The sequence below is a fragment of the Prorops nasuta genome, unplaced genomic scaffold (genome assembly GCF_024137725.1).
Source record: "Prorops nasuta isolate Cenicafe-Biocafe unplaced genomic scaffold, Cenicafe_Pnas_1.2 PNAS00008, whole genome shotgun sequence".
NCBI lineage: Eukaryota > Metazoa > Arthropoda > Insecta > Hymenoptera > Bethylidae > Prorops > Prorops nasuta.
This window is the reverse complement of record NW_027116805.1, coordinates 8743087-8757375: the sequence shown is the minus strand read 5'-3', so window position 1 is coordinate 8757375 and position 14289 is coordinate 8743087. Positions and strand designations below refer to the sequence as shown.

General features: G+C 34.5%; 3 protein-coding genes across 8 annotated transcripts; 2 read left to right on the top strand and 1 right to left on the bottom strand.

The window, feature by feature from the left end:
• The first annotated feature begins 722 nt into the window (after positions 1-722).
• LOC136775694 (2-aminoethanethiol dioxygenase) lies at positions 723-1867 on the top strand. Of its 4 annotated transcripts, none has more exons than XM_066730687.1 (3): positions 723-931; positions 1084-1385; positions 1469-1867. In XM_066730687.1, the coding sequence occupies exons 2-3, from the start codon at positions 1098-1100 to the stop codon at positions 1856-1858; spliced, it is 678 nt and encodes a 225-aa protein (XP_066586784.1). In that variant the 5' UTR covers positions 723-931; positions 1084-1097; the 3' UTR covers positions 1859-1867. The 4 variants fall into 4 exon arrangements, with proteins under 4 accessions (XP_066586784.1, XP_066586783.1, XP_066586782.1 ...); XM_066730686.1 differs by having other exon boundaries at positions 1006-1385; XM_066730685.1 differs by having other exon boundaries at positions 997-1385.
• Positions 1868-3858: 1991 nt separating this feature from the next.
• On the bottom strand, positions 3859-6053 carry LOC136776008 (E3 ubiquitin-protein ligase MARCHF5-like). 2 transcript variants are annotated; one of them, XM_066731292.1, is made up of 7 exons: positions 5977-6053; positions 5305-5535; positions 5069-5231; positions 4789-4997; positions 4394-4712; positions 4113-4284; positions 3859-4024 (listed from the first exon to the last, which is right to left on the bottom strand). In XM_066731292.1, the coding sequence occupies exons 2-7, from the start codon at positions 5486-5488 to the stop codon at positions 3869-3871; spliced, it is 1203 nt and encodes a 400-aa protein (XP_066587389.1). In that variant the 5' UTR covers positions 5489-5535; positions 5977-6053; the 3' UTR covers positions 3859-3868. The 2 variants fall into 2 exon arrangements, with proteins under 2 accessions (XP_066587389.1, XP_066587388.1); XM_066731291.1 differs by having other exon boundaries at positions 5069-5214; positions 5465-5535; positions 5977-6024.
• A 157-nt stretch (positions 6054-6210) lies between these two features.
• On the top strand, positions 6211-13764 carry hob (hobbit). Of its 2 annotated transcripts, XM_066731100.1 has the most exons (9): positions 6211-6632; positions 6696-6822; positions 6881-7063; positions 7129-7380; positions 7556-7717; positions 7788-8000; positions 8074-12841; positions 13162-13379; positions 13464-13764. In XM_066731100.1, exons 1-9 carry the CDS (start codon positions 6574-6576, stop codon positions 13746-13748), a joined length of 6267 nt encoding a protein of 2088 aa, XP_066587197.1. In that variant the 5' UTR covers positions 6211-6573; the 3' UTR covers positions 13749-13764. The 2 variants fall into 2 exon arrangements, with proteins under 2 accessions (XP_066587197.1, XP_066587198.1); XM_066731101.1 differs by lacking the exons at positions 6211-6632; positions 6696-6822 and having other exon boundaries at positions 6965-7063; positions 7117-7380.
• Positions 13765-14289: the final 525 nt, after the last annotated feature.

The following is a 14289-nucleotide window of genomic DNA, read 5'->3' as shown; positions in this document are numbered from 1 at the left end:
ACCGTCCATTTTCTCCATTTTTTCTCACACACACACACATCCATTAAGCTCCTATACAAATATACCTCACCCAAGCAAATTTCAAATAAACTTTACAGTATAAAAGAAGCAATTTATTCAAACATTTTTTCCCCATTTCTTTCAAAAATCTTACTATTTTACTGGAAAAGAGCAGTTCACAACCTTACTAAGAGATGCCATGTATATAATAATTATCAAGTTCGAAATTTATTGTTTGTATCGTTAATTGACAACTATCTCTGCGTTTTCGGTTTTCACTCAGTAATATCGATGAGGAATCTGGTAGCTCTTTAATACATAATAGCGCACTCGCCGACTCGATCGTTATGAGGACTAATATATATTATTTAATATCTTTTGGAACCTCAAAATATGACAATATACTCTACATGCTCCTTTTTAAATCCGATCGAATCTCTTAATTTGAAAACAAAAAAAAAGCTTTTCCAATTTTATTAGCCAGTAAAATTTTATAGCAAACCTATGTTGTATTTCTTTCAACAATTTCATCTACATGTCTTGTCTTATCATATTTCGTTACTTAATTCTCTAGTTGAATTGCTTTTGCACATGAAATATAAATTATTTGATCGCATATTCAGTTTCCCGCTGAAAATAATTGCCAACTTTCCAACTAGAAAAACACCAGATTAAAATTAAAAGGCGCAGTGCCAATGTGCCATAATAATAACGTCAGTTACCACTTTACCAGAATGCATAAAAGAAGAATTCTTAGAAGCTTGCTGCACAAATAAGACATAGAATTAAAATTTTATTAAAAATAAGTGACTTTTTATCACTTTCAAATAGAAAGGGATTTCCAATATCCATTAATTGTCAAAAACTTTTTCGTATTTATTTATCAAATAAAAGAGTACATTATCTTTACTTTGACAAGAGGAAGGTTAAAGTAAGTTGTTCAGAAAAGTTTTTGTTATCATTTCGATAGAATTGTTTTGATTATAAAACGTGCAGATTTTACAGTTACCTAGTAATCCATGCAATCGTACAAATAGGTATCTAAAAGTTTTATAATTTAACTTTTTATTGTAATGGATACAGCAAGGATTACTGCAATGGAAATATTGTGGAAACAAGCTTTAAAAACATTTGGAGGAAGAAGAAACAGTGGTTACAAATTTTCCCAAAGTAATTTTGAGAAATTGTGGAGTCTCATGAACAAAATTACTGCAGAGGATGTTAAATTAGATATACATTTTTTGGATTATATTAAAGTGCAGCCTTCGTCCATGTGTGTAATGGATGTATTTGAAAGTGAAGATTTAGAAATTTCTATATTTATCTTAAAGCAAGGAGTCACAATGCCGATGCATGATCATCCTGGAATGCATGGTTTATTAAAAGTATAACAAAAAGCTTAATATGCATGAGATTTGAGCATAATAATTCAAACTGATTAGTATACACTTAGATTTAAAATTTTCAGGTAATCAGTGGAACAGTGGAAGTAAAGAGCTATAGCACAAAAGTAAGCACAGACAATGTATTAAGGCCAAATGAAGAAATTCCTGCAATCAGGCATCGACCAGTTCATGTTAGTGCAAGCTCACCTGCTTGTATTCTGACACCATGGGATAAGAATTTACACGAGATATCTTGTTTAGAGGGGCCTGCTGCTTTTCTTGATATTCTTAGTCCACCCTATAATGTCAAGCCTGGTAAAGATTCAAGACCATGCACTGTCTTTAGGGAAATCAATTCCAAATTGTACAAAGACTCTGTAGAAGGAAACGAACATGTAAAACTATTAATTATGGAGTCTCCACCAGATATTGATTGCATTAATGTTGGTTACATGGGACCTCCATTACAATAATAATAATTTTTAGCTATAGGAAAAATTAGAAATTTTGAAGCTTTTTACTGTCTAATTACTTTTGTCATTTAATTTAATTTTTACCATTTACAAGTATTACCTAAATGTTTACCAATTTCACAGCAGTATAAGATAATTATAGGAATTGGTCAAAAAGGCTTCTTTCTATGTACAATGTAGAAAACTTCAAATCTAATTAATTCAAGCAAAACCTTCTCTATGCATGGTTTTGCTAATTATTAATTATTCTATGAGGATTTAAAAGCATAATATATATTGTGACTCGTGTTTATATGACAAATAAAATATTTTTTTAATGCACAGTACAAAAGTATTATAAAAAAGAAAGATTTATTAGGAAACTTTAAAAAATATTTTTATTTAATACTTCACTGCAATAATTAAAGACACTGAGTGATTAAAGGGGCAAAAGCAAAAATATTGTTAATAAATTTCACTGTATACAACAAGCTTTGTACAATTTATGTAACAAGTATATTAAGTTAATAATCACAAAAGTACTTACAAATCAATTAAAATATTAATATTCCAAAATATATTTTAATCTTTTACAATTTTCTCATTGAATATGCTTTCTGAAATATATTTATAATAAATATATTTGTATATTTTGTAAAAAGTTCCACCATTAAATATAAGTTTTACATAAAGAAACAGCAGATCTGATATTTACTCAACTTCAATTAAACAAGAATTCTTTTATATTAATGAGATACTGTATTTTCAAAAGTCAAAGGCTTACTGTTGTTTATACGTATATACTACAGCAATAAAAGTGCTTACATTAAAAAAAAGGCTCATAGAATATAGGAATTAGGCATATATAAGTATAATTTCTTTTCTGTTACACCGGTTTACCCAATACTATTTTTTAATAAAAATTGAACTATAGTTACATATAAATACATTACATAAAATTATAATGACGTATGTACGAATCATTTAAAGAAAGTCAACAAAATTTAGTTTTTATGCTGCCCTAAAAAACTAATTTTATTGAAAGTGAATCGTCACCTTCATTGTAAATTCGTTCGAGTTTAGAATAATTAAATTAAGAAAATAAATTTTTTCTATAGTCTTCATTAGCGACTCTATAAAACATGGAAGAGCTCCTTGGAATAATTAAACTTTATTTTTACTCAATTACTCATTTGAATTAATGTATCTAAACTATAAAAAAAATTTTGCATTCAACATATTTGATTATGGTCTATAATACACAGTCAGTCATTCTAATCAATGTACACAATTATTTTGGTAACAATAATTTAGAGGACAAGTTTTCAGTCAAAAGTTTTATGGTTTTGAAAGTAAAATTGCACCACGGGTTTGATCTTAAATCGTCAATCTAAGGTTATCTTAAGTTTTTTAAAAAATACTGTAGTTTCTACATCGCTTAAATGCTTCGACGTAAGAATACACTTATCTCCGTTTCTTATGATCCTTTTTAAACCTCTCTATTTACATCTAAAGAGATATAATACGAAACATTCGTCTTCTTATATTAACGGAGATAAATGAATTCTTAGATCCATGCTCTGGGATGAATTAAGTGGTACACCCTATATAGCTCGTACATATTTATTACGCTAAATACATTAATGCAGTCCACTTTAAATGTTTCACGTTTATAAAATTTAAAAGGTATTTAAAGCTATTTAACAAAATCAATGCGACTTTAAATTCACCTTTTACAGTTAAATTAATGGTACTACCTTCTGACTCTTTCAAACCATAAAATTTGTATCTGATACCTTTTTTTGTACAGAGCTTCGTTTTAAAAATAGTTGTATCCATTGTTTAAAATAACTCAACTTGTATACGTATAATGACTTTTTTTTTATACTGTATTACAATTTTCATAGATTAGAATAATATTGAGAATTTAAGTAGGTATATGTATACGTACGATCAGGAAAAAAAAAAAGAATCATCACTTTTCAAGAAAGAAATTTACAATATCTTTAAAGCTTCTAAGTCCTTTTTACTTTAGCTTGCCTGATTTTCAGAATCCTTTTGCTCTTTGTATATAGCAACATTATGCTTGGTATAATCCATTATGCGCCGCTGGCATTGTCTCACGTACTGCTGTTGTTTATGATAAATCTTAAATGCTCCTTTTATTGCTATAAATGCTACTCCACCCTATAAATAAATATCATTGTTTTATGTAGATATTTAAATTTTGTTATATAGTAACTAATTATTAAGTAATGAATCCTTGACTACTCACTAACAATGTTCGCTGGAAATTGGAATTTATACTTCCAAAAAATATTTTGCCACATAATGTTGCTATAGTGGGTAATAAAAGTGCACCAGTCATAACACGAAATACAAAAGCTGAATCACTCATTGATAATTGTGTAGCTTCTTGAGATTGTGCTCTGTCATTGTCGGAATAACTAAGGAAAGATATGATTATTTTTAGTACAAACAATAAAAGGGTATTTTTTTCTTCTAAGGTGGCATTTTGTTCTAATATTCATATTTGCTATAACAAAAAATAACTACCTGCTAGGTAAGAAATGCCTTAAAATAGGAACTTTACATGCATGTCTTCTTAAAAGGTTAAGAGCTTGATCTTCCCACTTAAGCATTTTACCCAAAATTAACATAATTGGAATTGTTGGTAATCCAACCAATAAAACTAACGGATCAGCCTGTTCCATCATAGTAATGCCATCTTTATGTCCAACCACTTGCATCACTGTTACTGCTCCAAATGTGACAGCACTCCAATATATAGATCCTGCTGTTATACCAGCAACAACGACCGGACAAATTCTATAAATTGCTCCATCTATGGTATCTAATATTACCACCAATGGGCCTAAAATATATTAAATTATATCATTTGTATATGAATATACACAATAGTATACAATTAGTTAAATATTGACATTTACCCATATTTGGATAGACAATGATATATTTTGTATTACACTGTGGGCAACGAACATTGATACCATCACGACCTTTTTGTTTTTCATCTACCCATCTTTGTATGCATCCCTGATGTACCCACTTAGTTGTGCCACGACAGTGACATGGCATAACCCAGGATGCAGTTGCATCATCTTCATCTGTCGCAAAGCATACCCAGCAGTATCTCTTGCTAATTAAACAAAAATATTTTTAGCCATAAGTTCAGAAATAGGCTCTATATATTACAGCAATTATTCTTACTCTTCGTCAGAGCTTAGAGTTGGTAAAGTAGGTGTATTAATGTTTGGTGACGATGCCCCATCGGTAACATCAGTTGACAGGGGATTGTTTGAGGTAATATCAGAAGATCCACTATGAGAAATGTCATCTTCCGATGGTATTATGGCCTGTGTGTCAGAAACATCTGTAAAAGATGGTATTATTTTAAATTATTATATATAAAGTTATAATTGTTGCTTTCAGAATACGTTTATTACCGTTAGTAGAGTCATTAGATTGTCTTTCTGGCCTGGAGCCAGTACCAAGTCTTCTTAATGTTTCTTCTAGACTTGGAAGAGGGCTTATATTTGTTCTTGTAATACCAGATTCAATACGCACTACCCTACCACTACTGTCTAGTCCAAAGGAAAAACTTACTTGTGGTAAATTATTATCTGCCATTATACTTGATTAAATATCACTTGTCTTTATATTATCATCTTATAATCCTGTAAAATATTAATAAATGTATAAAAATTAAAAACATTCTAATTTTGAAAGATAGTACATATTAATACAATTTTTATTATTCAAAATATTTAATAGCATACGTGATATATATCAGCAAAATTGCTATTATTGAAAGAGCTTATTTGGCATTATATTTACTACATTTTACAGGAAAATAACAAAAAGTAGTGAAAGCTACACTTCATATGTATCAACAATAAGTTATGTTTATCTTAATATGTACATACACCATACTTGTAGTAAATGAAAGTCGAAAGTAAAAAAACTTCAATATTGCAAAATAACCGCTAAAGTAATTTTTAAAAAAGTGAAAATTTTCACCTATTAGGATATACAAAAGAACTTTTGGACTTTGCCGAGGTCTAAATTAAAAATCAAAACAAAATTATTGATATTTTAGCAAAAATTTGATTACTCGCCTTTCTCGATTTTATTTCGGAGCTCCCTGTCCCAGTCCCAAGTCTCTCAGTCTCTCATCCTTTTCATCACCTTACCTTATGGATAATTTTTTTTTACATAGGCTAGTTGGTAATGTTGGTATTGTGGTTAGGAATTCCCCTAGCCTAAGACCAGGGGGCCCCAGAGGAACAGTCTTAAGACAGAACTCAAAATCCCTATAAAATTTGTTTCATTATCGCCACATTCAGCAAATTTTACAACAATTAAACTATAATTCTTTAAATTATCGTTCTTGATTTTATTCAATTTTAAGATTAAATTACTTTAAAATCAGATTCAAAATATAATTAGCTTAATGTTTTTTTTTTTTTTGTTGAGTGACAGAGAATAATAGTTCGAATTTAGAAGAAAATGATTGTTTATAACAAATATTTATCGTAAATTTAGAACCTACTAAAAATTTCGTACTGCTCATTATTCATTTTAGTGCTTGTGCCTCATGTCATATATGTCAGGATGTCAATTTCATTATTTTGGAGCAAGAATTTTGTTAAACAAATTTTTACAAATAGAATGACATACTTTTCTGATCGTATGTAAATATAAAGTGAAAAAAAATGATTGGATTATGTGGATTGTTGGTCCTTTGCTGCATCTTATATTGTAGTTTTACATGGTATACTTTTAAGGTTAAGTCAATATTCTATTTTCTTCATTATTTACATTTATTTCTTCACAGGTTTATTCCAGTATTAATAGCTTGGCTGGTGAAGAGACGTTATAGGATTGATCTTAGAGTGGGACATATTTCATTACCATATTTTACTCTCAGAGAAGTTAACGTTTCTAAGAATGGTTTCACACTGGTAAAGAAATGTAAGAATGTTTGTTTTATGAAATAAAAAATAATTATAATTATTTCAGCAAGTTGAAGAAATAACTGTACGTAGCAGCTTATTTAGCAGTGAAGTTGCCAAATTATTGGCAGTAGTTATGAAAGATGTTAGAATAAATAAAGATGTTCCTATAGGTCAAATAAAAAGAAGTAACAAAGAATTAGATTTTAGGGATACAAAAATTCCTCCAGTGTTGATCACTTTTGTACAGGTATCATGGTTGATAATCTTATACATTTTTAATTTTCTTATCATTTCATCCAGTATAAATTTTAGTTTATGGCAGTTCATATAGAGAACTTAAGCCTTTTGGCATTAGGAAATGGTTGGCTAGCTAATGGGAGTGCAGAAACCCTTAGCTTGGATGGAAGCGTAGCTCATGGAGCCAGGAGTCTCTTTGCATCTGCTGCTGTCACAGGTGGAGCAATGAAGTTATTACGTCATGCTTCTGATGCTTGTCTCTCACAAATAACCTTTGGTGGAACTATAGAGGCCACTCTAAAGGCTCAGGGAGAATTATCAGTTGAGGTAAAAGATTAAATATTTAGACATGTGTTTAAAGAACATATTTAGCATTATTCTAGATTAATCAAATGATATATAAAGTAGATACTTACATTTATTATTAATATTAATGGAAGAGCCCAACTTTCTGTCTATCGAAGTCAAGTAGCATTGGAATCAAGCAGGATTTAATTTATAGAAATTATATATCGGAATAACTCAAACTGAGGGCTCTGGAGGACCAGGACTTATTCAATTTTTAAAGGACAGAAAATCTTTGGCACCAAATGATTCTTATACAAATATTCAGACCCAATCTTCATGTGAGCTGTTGGCCAGGCTAACACCTATACTGCCAAAAGTATGTTCTTTTAAAACAATAGCTAAGTGTTAAGAAACTTGTTAAAATTTAAGAACTGGTTTGCTTTTAGGACCTTACACTAAAAATTGGAAATTCTGCAATTATTGCTGGTAGAGAAGATGGAAACATTACCGGATGGGAAGGAACTATGAAGTCTCTGCAAATAAATGCAAAATTTCAACCACACAATCCACAACTTGTTTTTAATTTAAGCTTAGATGGTCTATCCATCCGTGGAAAATTGCCTATATTAACATTAAAATCTCTATCTATAGATTCAAAGGTAATAAGAAAATAAGTGAAAAGGTATAAAAATATATGTGATGAAAGACTGAAATAATAATAAATTTTTTTAGGTTGAGGAAGAAATCTTAATAATAGCTTTACAATTAAACAGCCTCTCTATGGCTTATGATCACAAAGATTGGGAATCAATAATATATAATAATGAAGCTGAAATTGCAAAGCCAGTTAGTAACATGTCATTTGCTAGGAAATTACCTTGGCTGGAAATACGAACGACTACGGAACTTTACGATGCTTCTTTAATTGTAAAACTTCCGGATGTTCATAAGACCTCTTGTGGAGTAGCACACATGAAGTTTTCACAGAATATGTATTCTGGAAACGTTGGGGAATGCAACACGAAATTGACAGTGGAGTCTCTCTATTGTACATTGAATGATGCTGGCATGAATATACATGAAACTTCTCATCAGTGGGGCAGTCCTTTATCCATTGGCGTTTTATTAGCGACAACTCGAAATAATGGTCTGGGAATAGCTGTTGATGCTCTCAGAATAGAATGGAGCTTAGAACTAGCGAAATTTCTCGAACAAGCTTTTAAATGTTACAAAACGTGCAGAAAAGCAAAATCGACGGCAACGTCAAAGAAATTGGAAAATGTAGTCCAACTGAATGCCAAAGTCACAAATTGTAATTTATTCTTCATTGCTGAAAATGAATTGTCGATTATGATGAGATTGGATTCCGCCACTGTGGAACGAAACAACAAACGATTTGTGGGTATGATGGAGGGTGTTAGTGCAATAACGTTGAATAAAAACGAACCAATTGTTTGTCAACATGCACAAGCTTTAACTCACTCGTTCTTGGCTATTAGAAAATTCAAATGTGCAATAAATTCAGATATAATAAACATCAGCCTTGATGGAAGTAGCTTGGCTTGGAGTCCAAATTTGCATCTCAGACTATTACAATTCTGGATGGAATCTAAAAATTTTAGATCTATTGTTTCAAGAGAAACGTCGCAAGCAACAATCAATGAGGTGCAGCAAAAGAAACGAGTTATAGATCTACTTACAACAGGCGGAATCACATTATCGATCGACATTTCACCGCGGCACTTTTTAGAATTGTCGTCAGATCAGTTGAGATGGTCCCAAGGCGAATGGAGGCTCAATTATCTCCGAGCAACGTTAGATACAGCAGATATAATTATGATAGAAGGTTTTGAATTAACCAGAGTTGCCAGTAACGAGGAACTGATACTAGAGAGGCAAAATAACGAAGACTTTCAACTGGATTGGAATGAAACCTGGGAAGTAAATATTGAATCAGCAAAGGCCTGCTTTCCCTATGAGCACCAATTCACGGAAGCTATTCAAAATGAACTTTTTAGCATAAGAAAGTGGCTGAAAGAAATTCATTCTGATGGCTTGAGTAAAATAAAGACCCTTCCATGCGATTTAATTATAAAGATAAAGGAATGGATTTTCGAGGTGAGCGACGATCCATTCGAGGTTCGCCTGAGGGATAATTACGAGTTGTTGGAGGATGAATATAAAGAAAGCTTGAAACGTCAAGCTATGCTAGACGCCAAAGTCCAGAAACTCTTGCGTACTCATATGCTGCTTCCACAAGGTAAAATCGAAGAGTTGTATGCTAGTCTAAATAAAAAGAATGCAGAGATTTATGTACAGAGATGGAAACAAATGCAAAGGGCTGGCCCAGCGCGAACAAGACTTTTCGCGTGGACAATGTTAAATATAGAAATATTGGCTTTGGCTGACCCATCGATCGATGGTACGGAAAACGCAATTAAAACTTTAAGAGATATGGATCCTGAGTCTCCTTGGCCAGAAGATGGCTTGGAATTTAACACCTTATGGGTAAGAGGGATCTCCTTAAAGTGCGCTGAGTGGAAGCTTCAGCTGCGAGACTTTCCGCAGCCATTGTTGTTAGTGGAAAATCTGAGTATTTGGGGGAGATTGGCCGGAGCCGAAGCTCTGGCACCGCCGAGGGCAAGAAGAACTGTGAGAATCGAGATCGGTGCTCCCTGGGACGACATTGTAGTTGAGAGAGGGATGACTTCGTTGAAATATTATCACGACCTGAATTGGGACATAGAAAAATTTAGATACGCCTTTGGACCTTGTTGGGAGCCAGTGATCGCCCAATGCAATCTTAGTTTCGAAAAAATTATTCGTCCTTCCAGAGACCCTAGTCCTCCATTACCATTTTGGGATAAAATGCGATTAGCTTTACACGGCAGACTAACTCTGTGCGTGAAACAATTAACGATACTTCTGCATGGATCGTTGGATCCTTATAACACTACGGAAGAAATGGAGCTGACTTGGAGCGGATTGGAGCTGGATTGGACTCAAGGCAAAATCATCATCAAAGGCGATTTAGACGTTTACGTTCGCACCGCTAGCAAATACGACGATTGTCGTTTATTACATTTACCCAATGTCAGATTAAGCATCAAGCTTGCCTGGGTTTGCTTGGGAGATCCAAGAGATCATCATACAGCTATTCCTTGCGCGCCGGATCGCTTGCCTGAATACTCGAGTAATCAGGAGCACGATTCCTTCAGGGCTTTTCGTTCGCAGAACATCAACGTTAGCCTTGCCCTTGAGACCAAGCCGACTGGCTCGCCGACCATTGCTAGCGCCCCTACAGTCTTGCTTTATGGCAGCACTCTGAGATGGTTCGAGAACTTGAAGCTCATCTTATCGGGGGCAACGAGGCCAACGAGGAAAGGTCCCTTATTCAAAAACATCAGGCCAAGAAAGAAGCAGCTAAGTAGGCATTATAAAAAGTTAAGATTAACCTTGGCCTTTCATCGATTCCACGTGAATTATTGGATGTCCTTCGCGATGCAGCGAGGGTTTGAAGTGACCGGAGGAAGGGTAGCTTGTAGCTCCGAGCACAGTTTAGCTCTTCATCCAATTGACGATGGTTTGATTCACAGACCAAGGGCCGAATGGTCGGTCCTTTACATGAATTGCGAATTGAGCGACGCGGAGATTTGGTTGAAGAGTGCTTTGCAGGAAGAGGAGGAGAGTGCTTCGCTACGTCAGCCGGTGGAGAAATGCTACTGTCTGAGCGTGGCACGGGTCAGCTATGGGAGGGAGGCGATGGTAGCAGGCATCGGTGGAGATAATCCGACGCATCGTCTGGTTGTACACGATCTGAAGGGTGCTTGGACTAAGACCAACAGAGACGTGGCTTTTGCCTTGTTCGACTCTTTGATAAAAAGTCAACAGCTGAAGAAGAATTTGTCTACGGCCGCGTTGAAAGGCTTTCATAGAGAAAGCACTACCACGCCGCTAAAAAATCGGGCTAGGTCGGTCGACGTCCAGAGTACTCCGGCCCAAACGACTCCATCGTCGGTAACGAAGCCGCAGCAGGGCGAGGCCGCTGGGATGCTGCAAAGACTAATTGCAGAGGCCTCGAATAAGCCAGTGGCCTTTAGCGACGATTTGTCTGTTCAGACGAGGGGCCAGCAGTTACGTGGTCTAGCAGCTTGTCAACAGGACGACGTCCTCCATAAGAATTGGCTGATCGCACTGGTAAACAGTCAAGTTTTGCTTAAGGGTATAGAGACTCGTGGCTACGTAATTCTATCAGCGGCGAAGGCGGAAATCTTGCAGAGAATTCATCGTCCTGTTTGGAAGGAACGAACTTTGGTCTCCAAGACGACTTGGGTTGGTTCGTTGGAATGCATGCAGTATTATGCGACAGTCAGTGCAAATATTGATGACAATATCGACGATAATATTATGTGGTTGACCGTGGATAACATTCAGGAAAAAGACTCTACTGTCATTGCCGGTTTGCCCGATGTTCCCGCATTGGTTGGATCTGGTCAGAGCGTCGGTGGGGTGGTTAGTCAAACTGTAGGAGGTGGAAGTGGACCTCAACATCAACTTCAGCGTATTGTCTCGCGTTGTAAATGCGAGTTCTTTTACGTTGGCTATGGTCAAGCTCTGGATGCTGACTCTGTGAACGACATACCACCTCCGCCAAGGGAGGAAGTCAGTCCCTGGGAAAGAAAAGAGTTTTCGGCTGCTGACGCTTTTACGTTGATGCACCATGATCTGGACGTCTGCACGAATTCTCTACAGTACGCAATGATTCTGGATATCGTTAATAATTTATTGCTATATGTCGAGCCTAGAAGGAAAGAAGCCTCGGAAAGGTTACAGAGAATGAGATTTCAGTTACAACTTCATTCCTTCGAGGACCAAAGGAGACCGATTCAACAGCTACAGAATACCGTTCGTGGTTTGGTAGCCAAGCTGAGGCGATTGGAAAGAGAGACCTATCTAGTCCAGAAAGCACTTGTCGATGAATCAACGCCCGAACTTTTGGCAGAAATGGAAAGATTGGAGGCAATGGTATTTGAGTGCAAGGAGCAACTCAGCGCTAAGGCTGACGAGCTTGATATGATGCTGAGCTGCTACAAGGAGACTACAACGCCGTCCAAGCAAGCTACAGCTTCGACTACGCTGAAAGATAAACCGGCAGCTGTGGCCAGAGTCGCTGAAATTTGCTTCAAACATGCTCAGTGGAGGCTCACAGACGCCGATGGTCAATTGGGAATAGCTGATCTTATTTTAACAAATTTTTTGTACACTAAAACTAGTAAAACTGATGACTCGGTTGAGCATCTTCTGGAATTGGGATATGTTAGGATGACTAACTTATTACCAAATCAAATTTATACAGAAGTTTTGACTCCTACTGAGTTGCAAAGTAACATGCCTGTAGACAGGCAAAGGGCTCTTCGTGTTTTTTGCAGAGAAAAAGCTCCAGTTGCAGGAATTTCTGTGAAAGAACATTTTGAAATTAATGTAGTTCCGCTAACAATAGGTTGGTAGTGTTCCTCTTTTATCTCACTATTTCATATTCGTGTGCTGCCCACTAGATAGCCGAGCCTTAATTTACCCTAGAGAGCCGCCGCTTGCCAAAAGCGGCAATAAATGTTTATTTTTCAAAATTCTCCAAATAAGCTTGTACGATTAACATAAGTGCTTTTCGTATTTCGTATTTTTACCTTATATGCGTCATGGGCCACGCGAGTAAGCATAAAAGGCATACCGTTGATGCGCTCACCAGAGCCGTAGGCAGCAAACGTATTAATGAAGCTTATTTCTTTTAAAAGTTGTGCATCAATCATTTGCTTGTGACAGGTTTAACGAAGAAATTTTTCAACACTATGTTGAAATTCTGCTTCCCCGAAAGAGATCCCGAAGGAATAGAAGAACCTCCTGCACCACAACGCGACTCTTCTTTTTATGTACCTATTGAAAGAAGAGATGACGTTGAGAAAATGAAAGAAAGGGCCGATAAAAACAAATTGTTCATTTACATTAAAATACCTGAAGTTCCTGTTCGTGTCTCCTATAAGGTATTGCTTCAATTTTTTCATGAGATAATACCTGCAGAATTGAACAGTCTATCGAATTAATTTCATTAATTATATTATATTTAGGGGAATAAAGAGAAGAACTTGGAAGACGTACGAGATTTTGCTCTGGTAATTCCCACCCTAGAATATCATAATGTTACGTGGACATGGCTGGATCTCTTACTGGCCATGAAAAGTGATTCAAGGCGCGTTATATTAAGCCAAGCGATTAAACAAAAATTGCAAATTAAACCAAGAGGCCCTCAAGAAGAAACCACTCCACAAGAAGAAGACAAAGCTAGACTCTTGTTGGGTGCAAGACATCTCACTGGTGACCCAAAGAAAAAAGGAGTATTCAAATTTAAATAAACTACAAATATTTTTTTATAGAGCGATCTGTCAATCAAGTATTAAAAAAAACACGTCTACAATGTCATTAGTAAATACATTAGTATATTTATTTATAGTATATATCAAAATTTTATTTTTTATTTGTATTGTTACAATAGAAAAAGTAAATCTCATTTTCTATAATATAAATATTTATAATTATTTATTAATAACTGTGAAAATGATGACCAATCAGGGCACAGTTACTTAAAATATTTACAATATTTATAAATGTATAATTTTATGTTATTCTATTTTACAAAATATTTACACTTTCAATTCATCATAGAAGGCTATTTAACTAATTATATTGTAAAAATATTTGAAACAATTAATTTATGATTAAAAAGTGTTGTAAATTATATCTTGAAAAATACAGTGCTTTTACGTGATAATAATACTTATCTGTTATTATATACCCACAATTGTATAATTGCATAAATGGATTTTATTTTAAATGGAAATAAATATTTATATGATCAATGAAATAAATATTTTCATGATTGTACTAGACATAAAA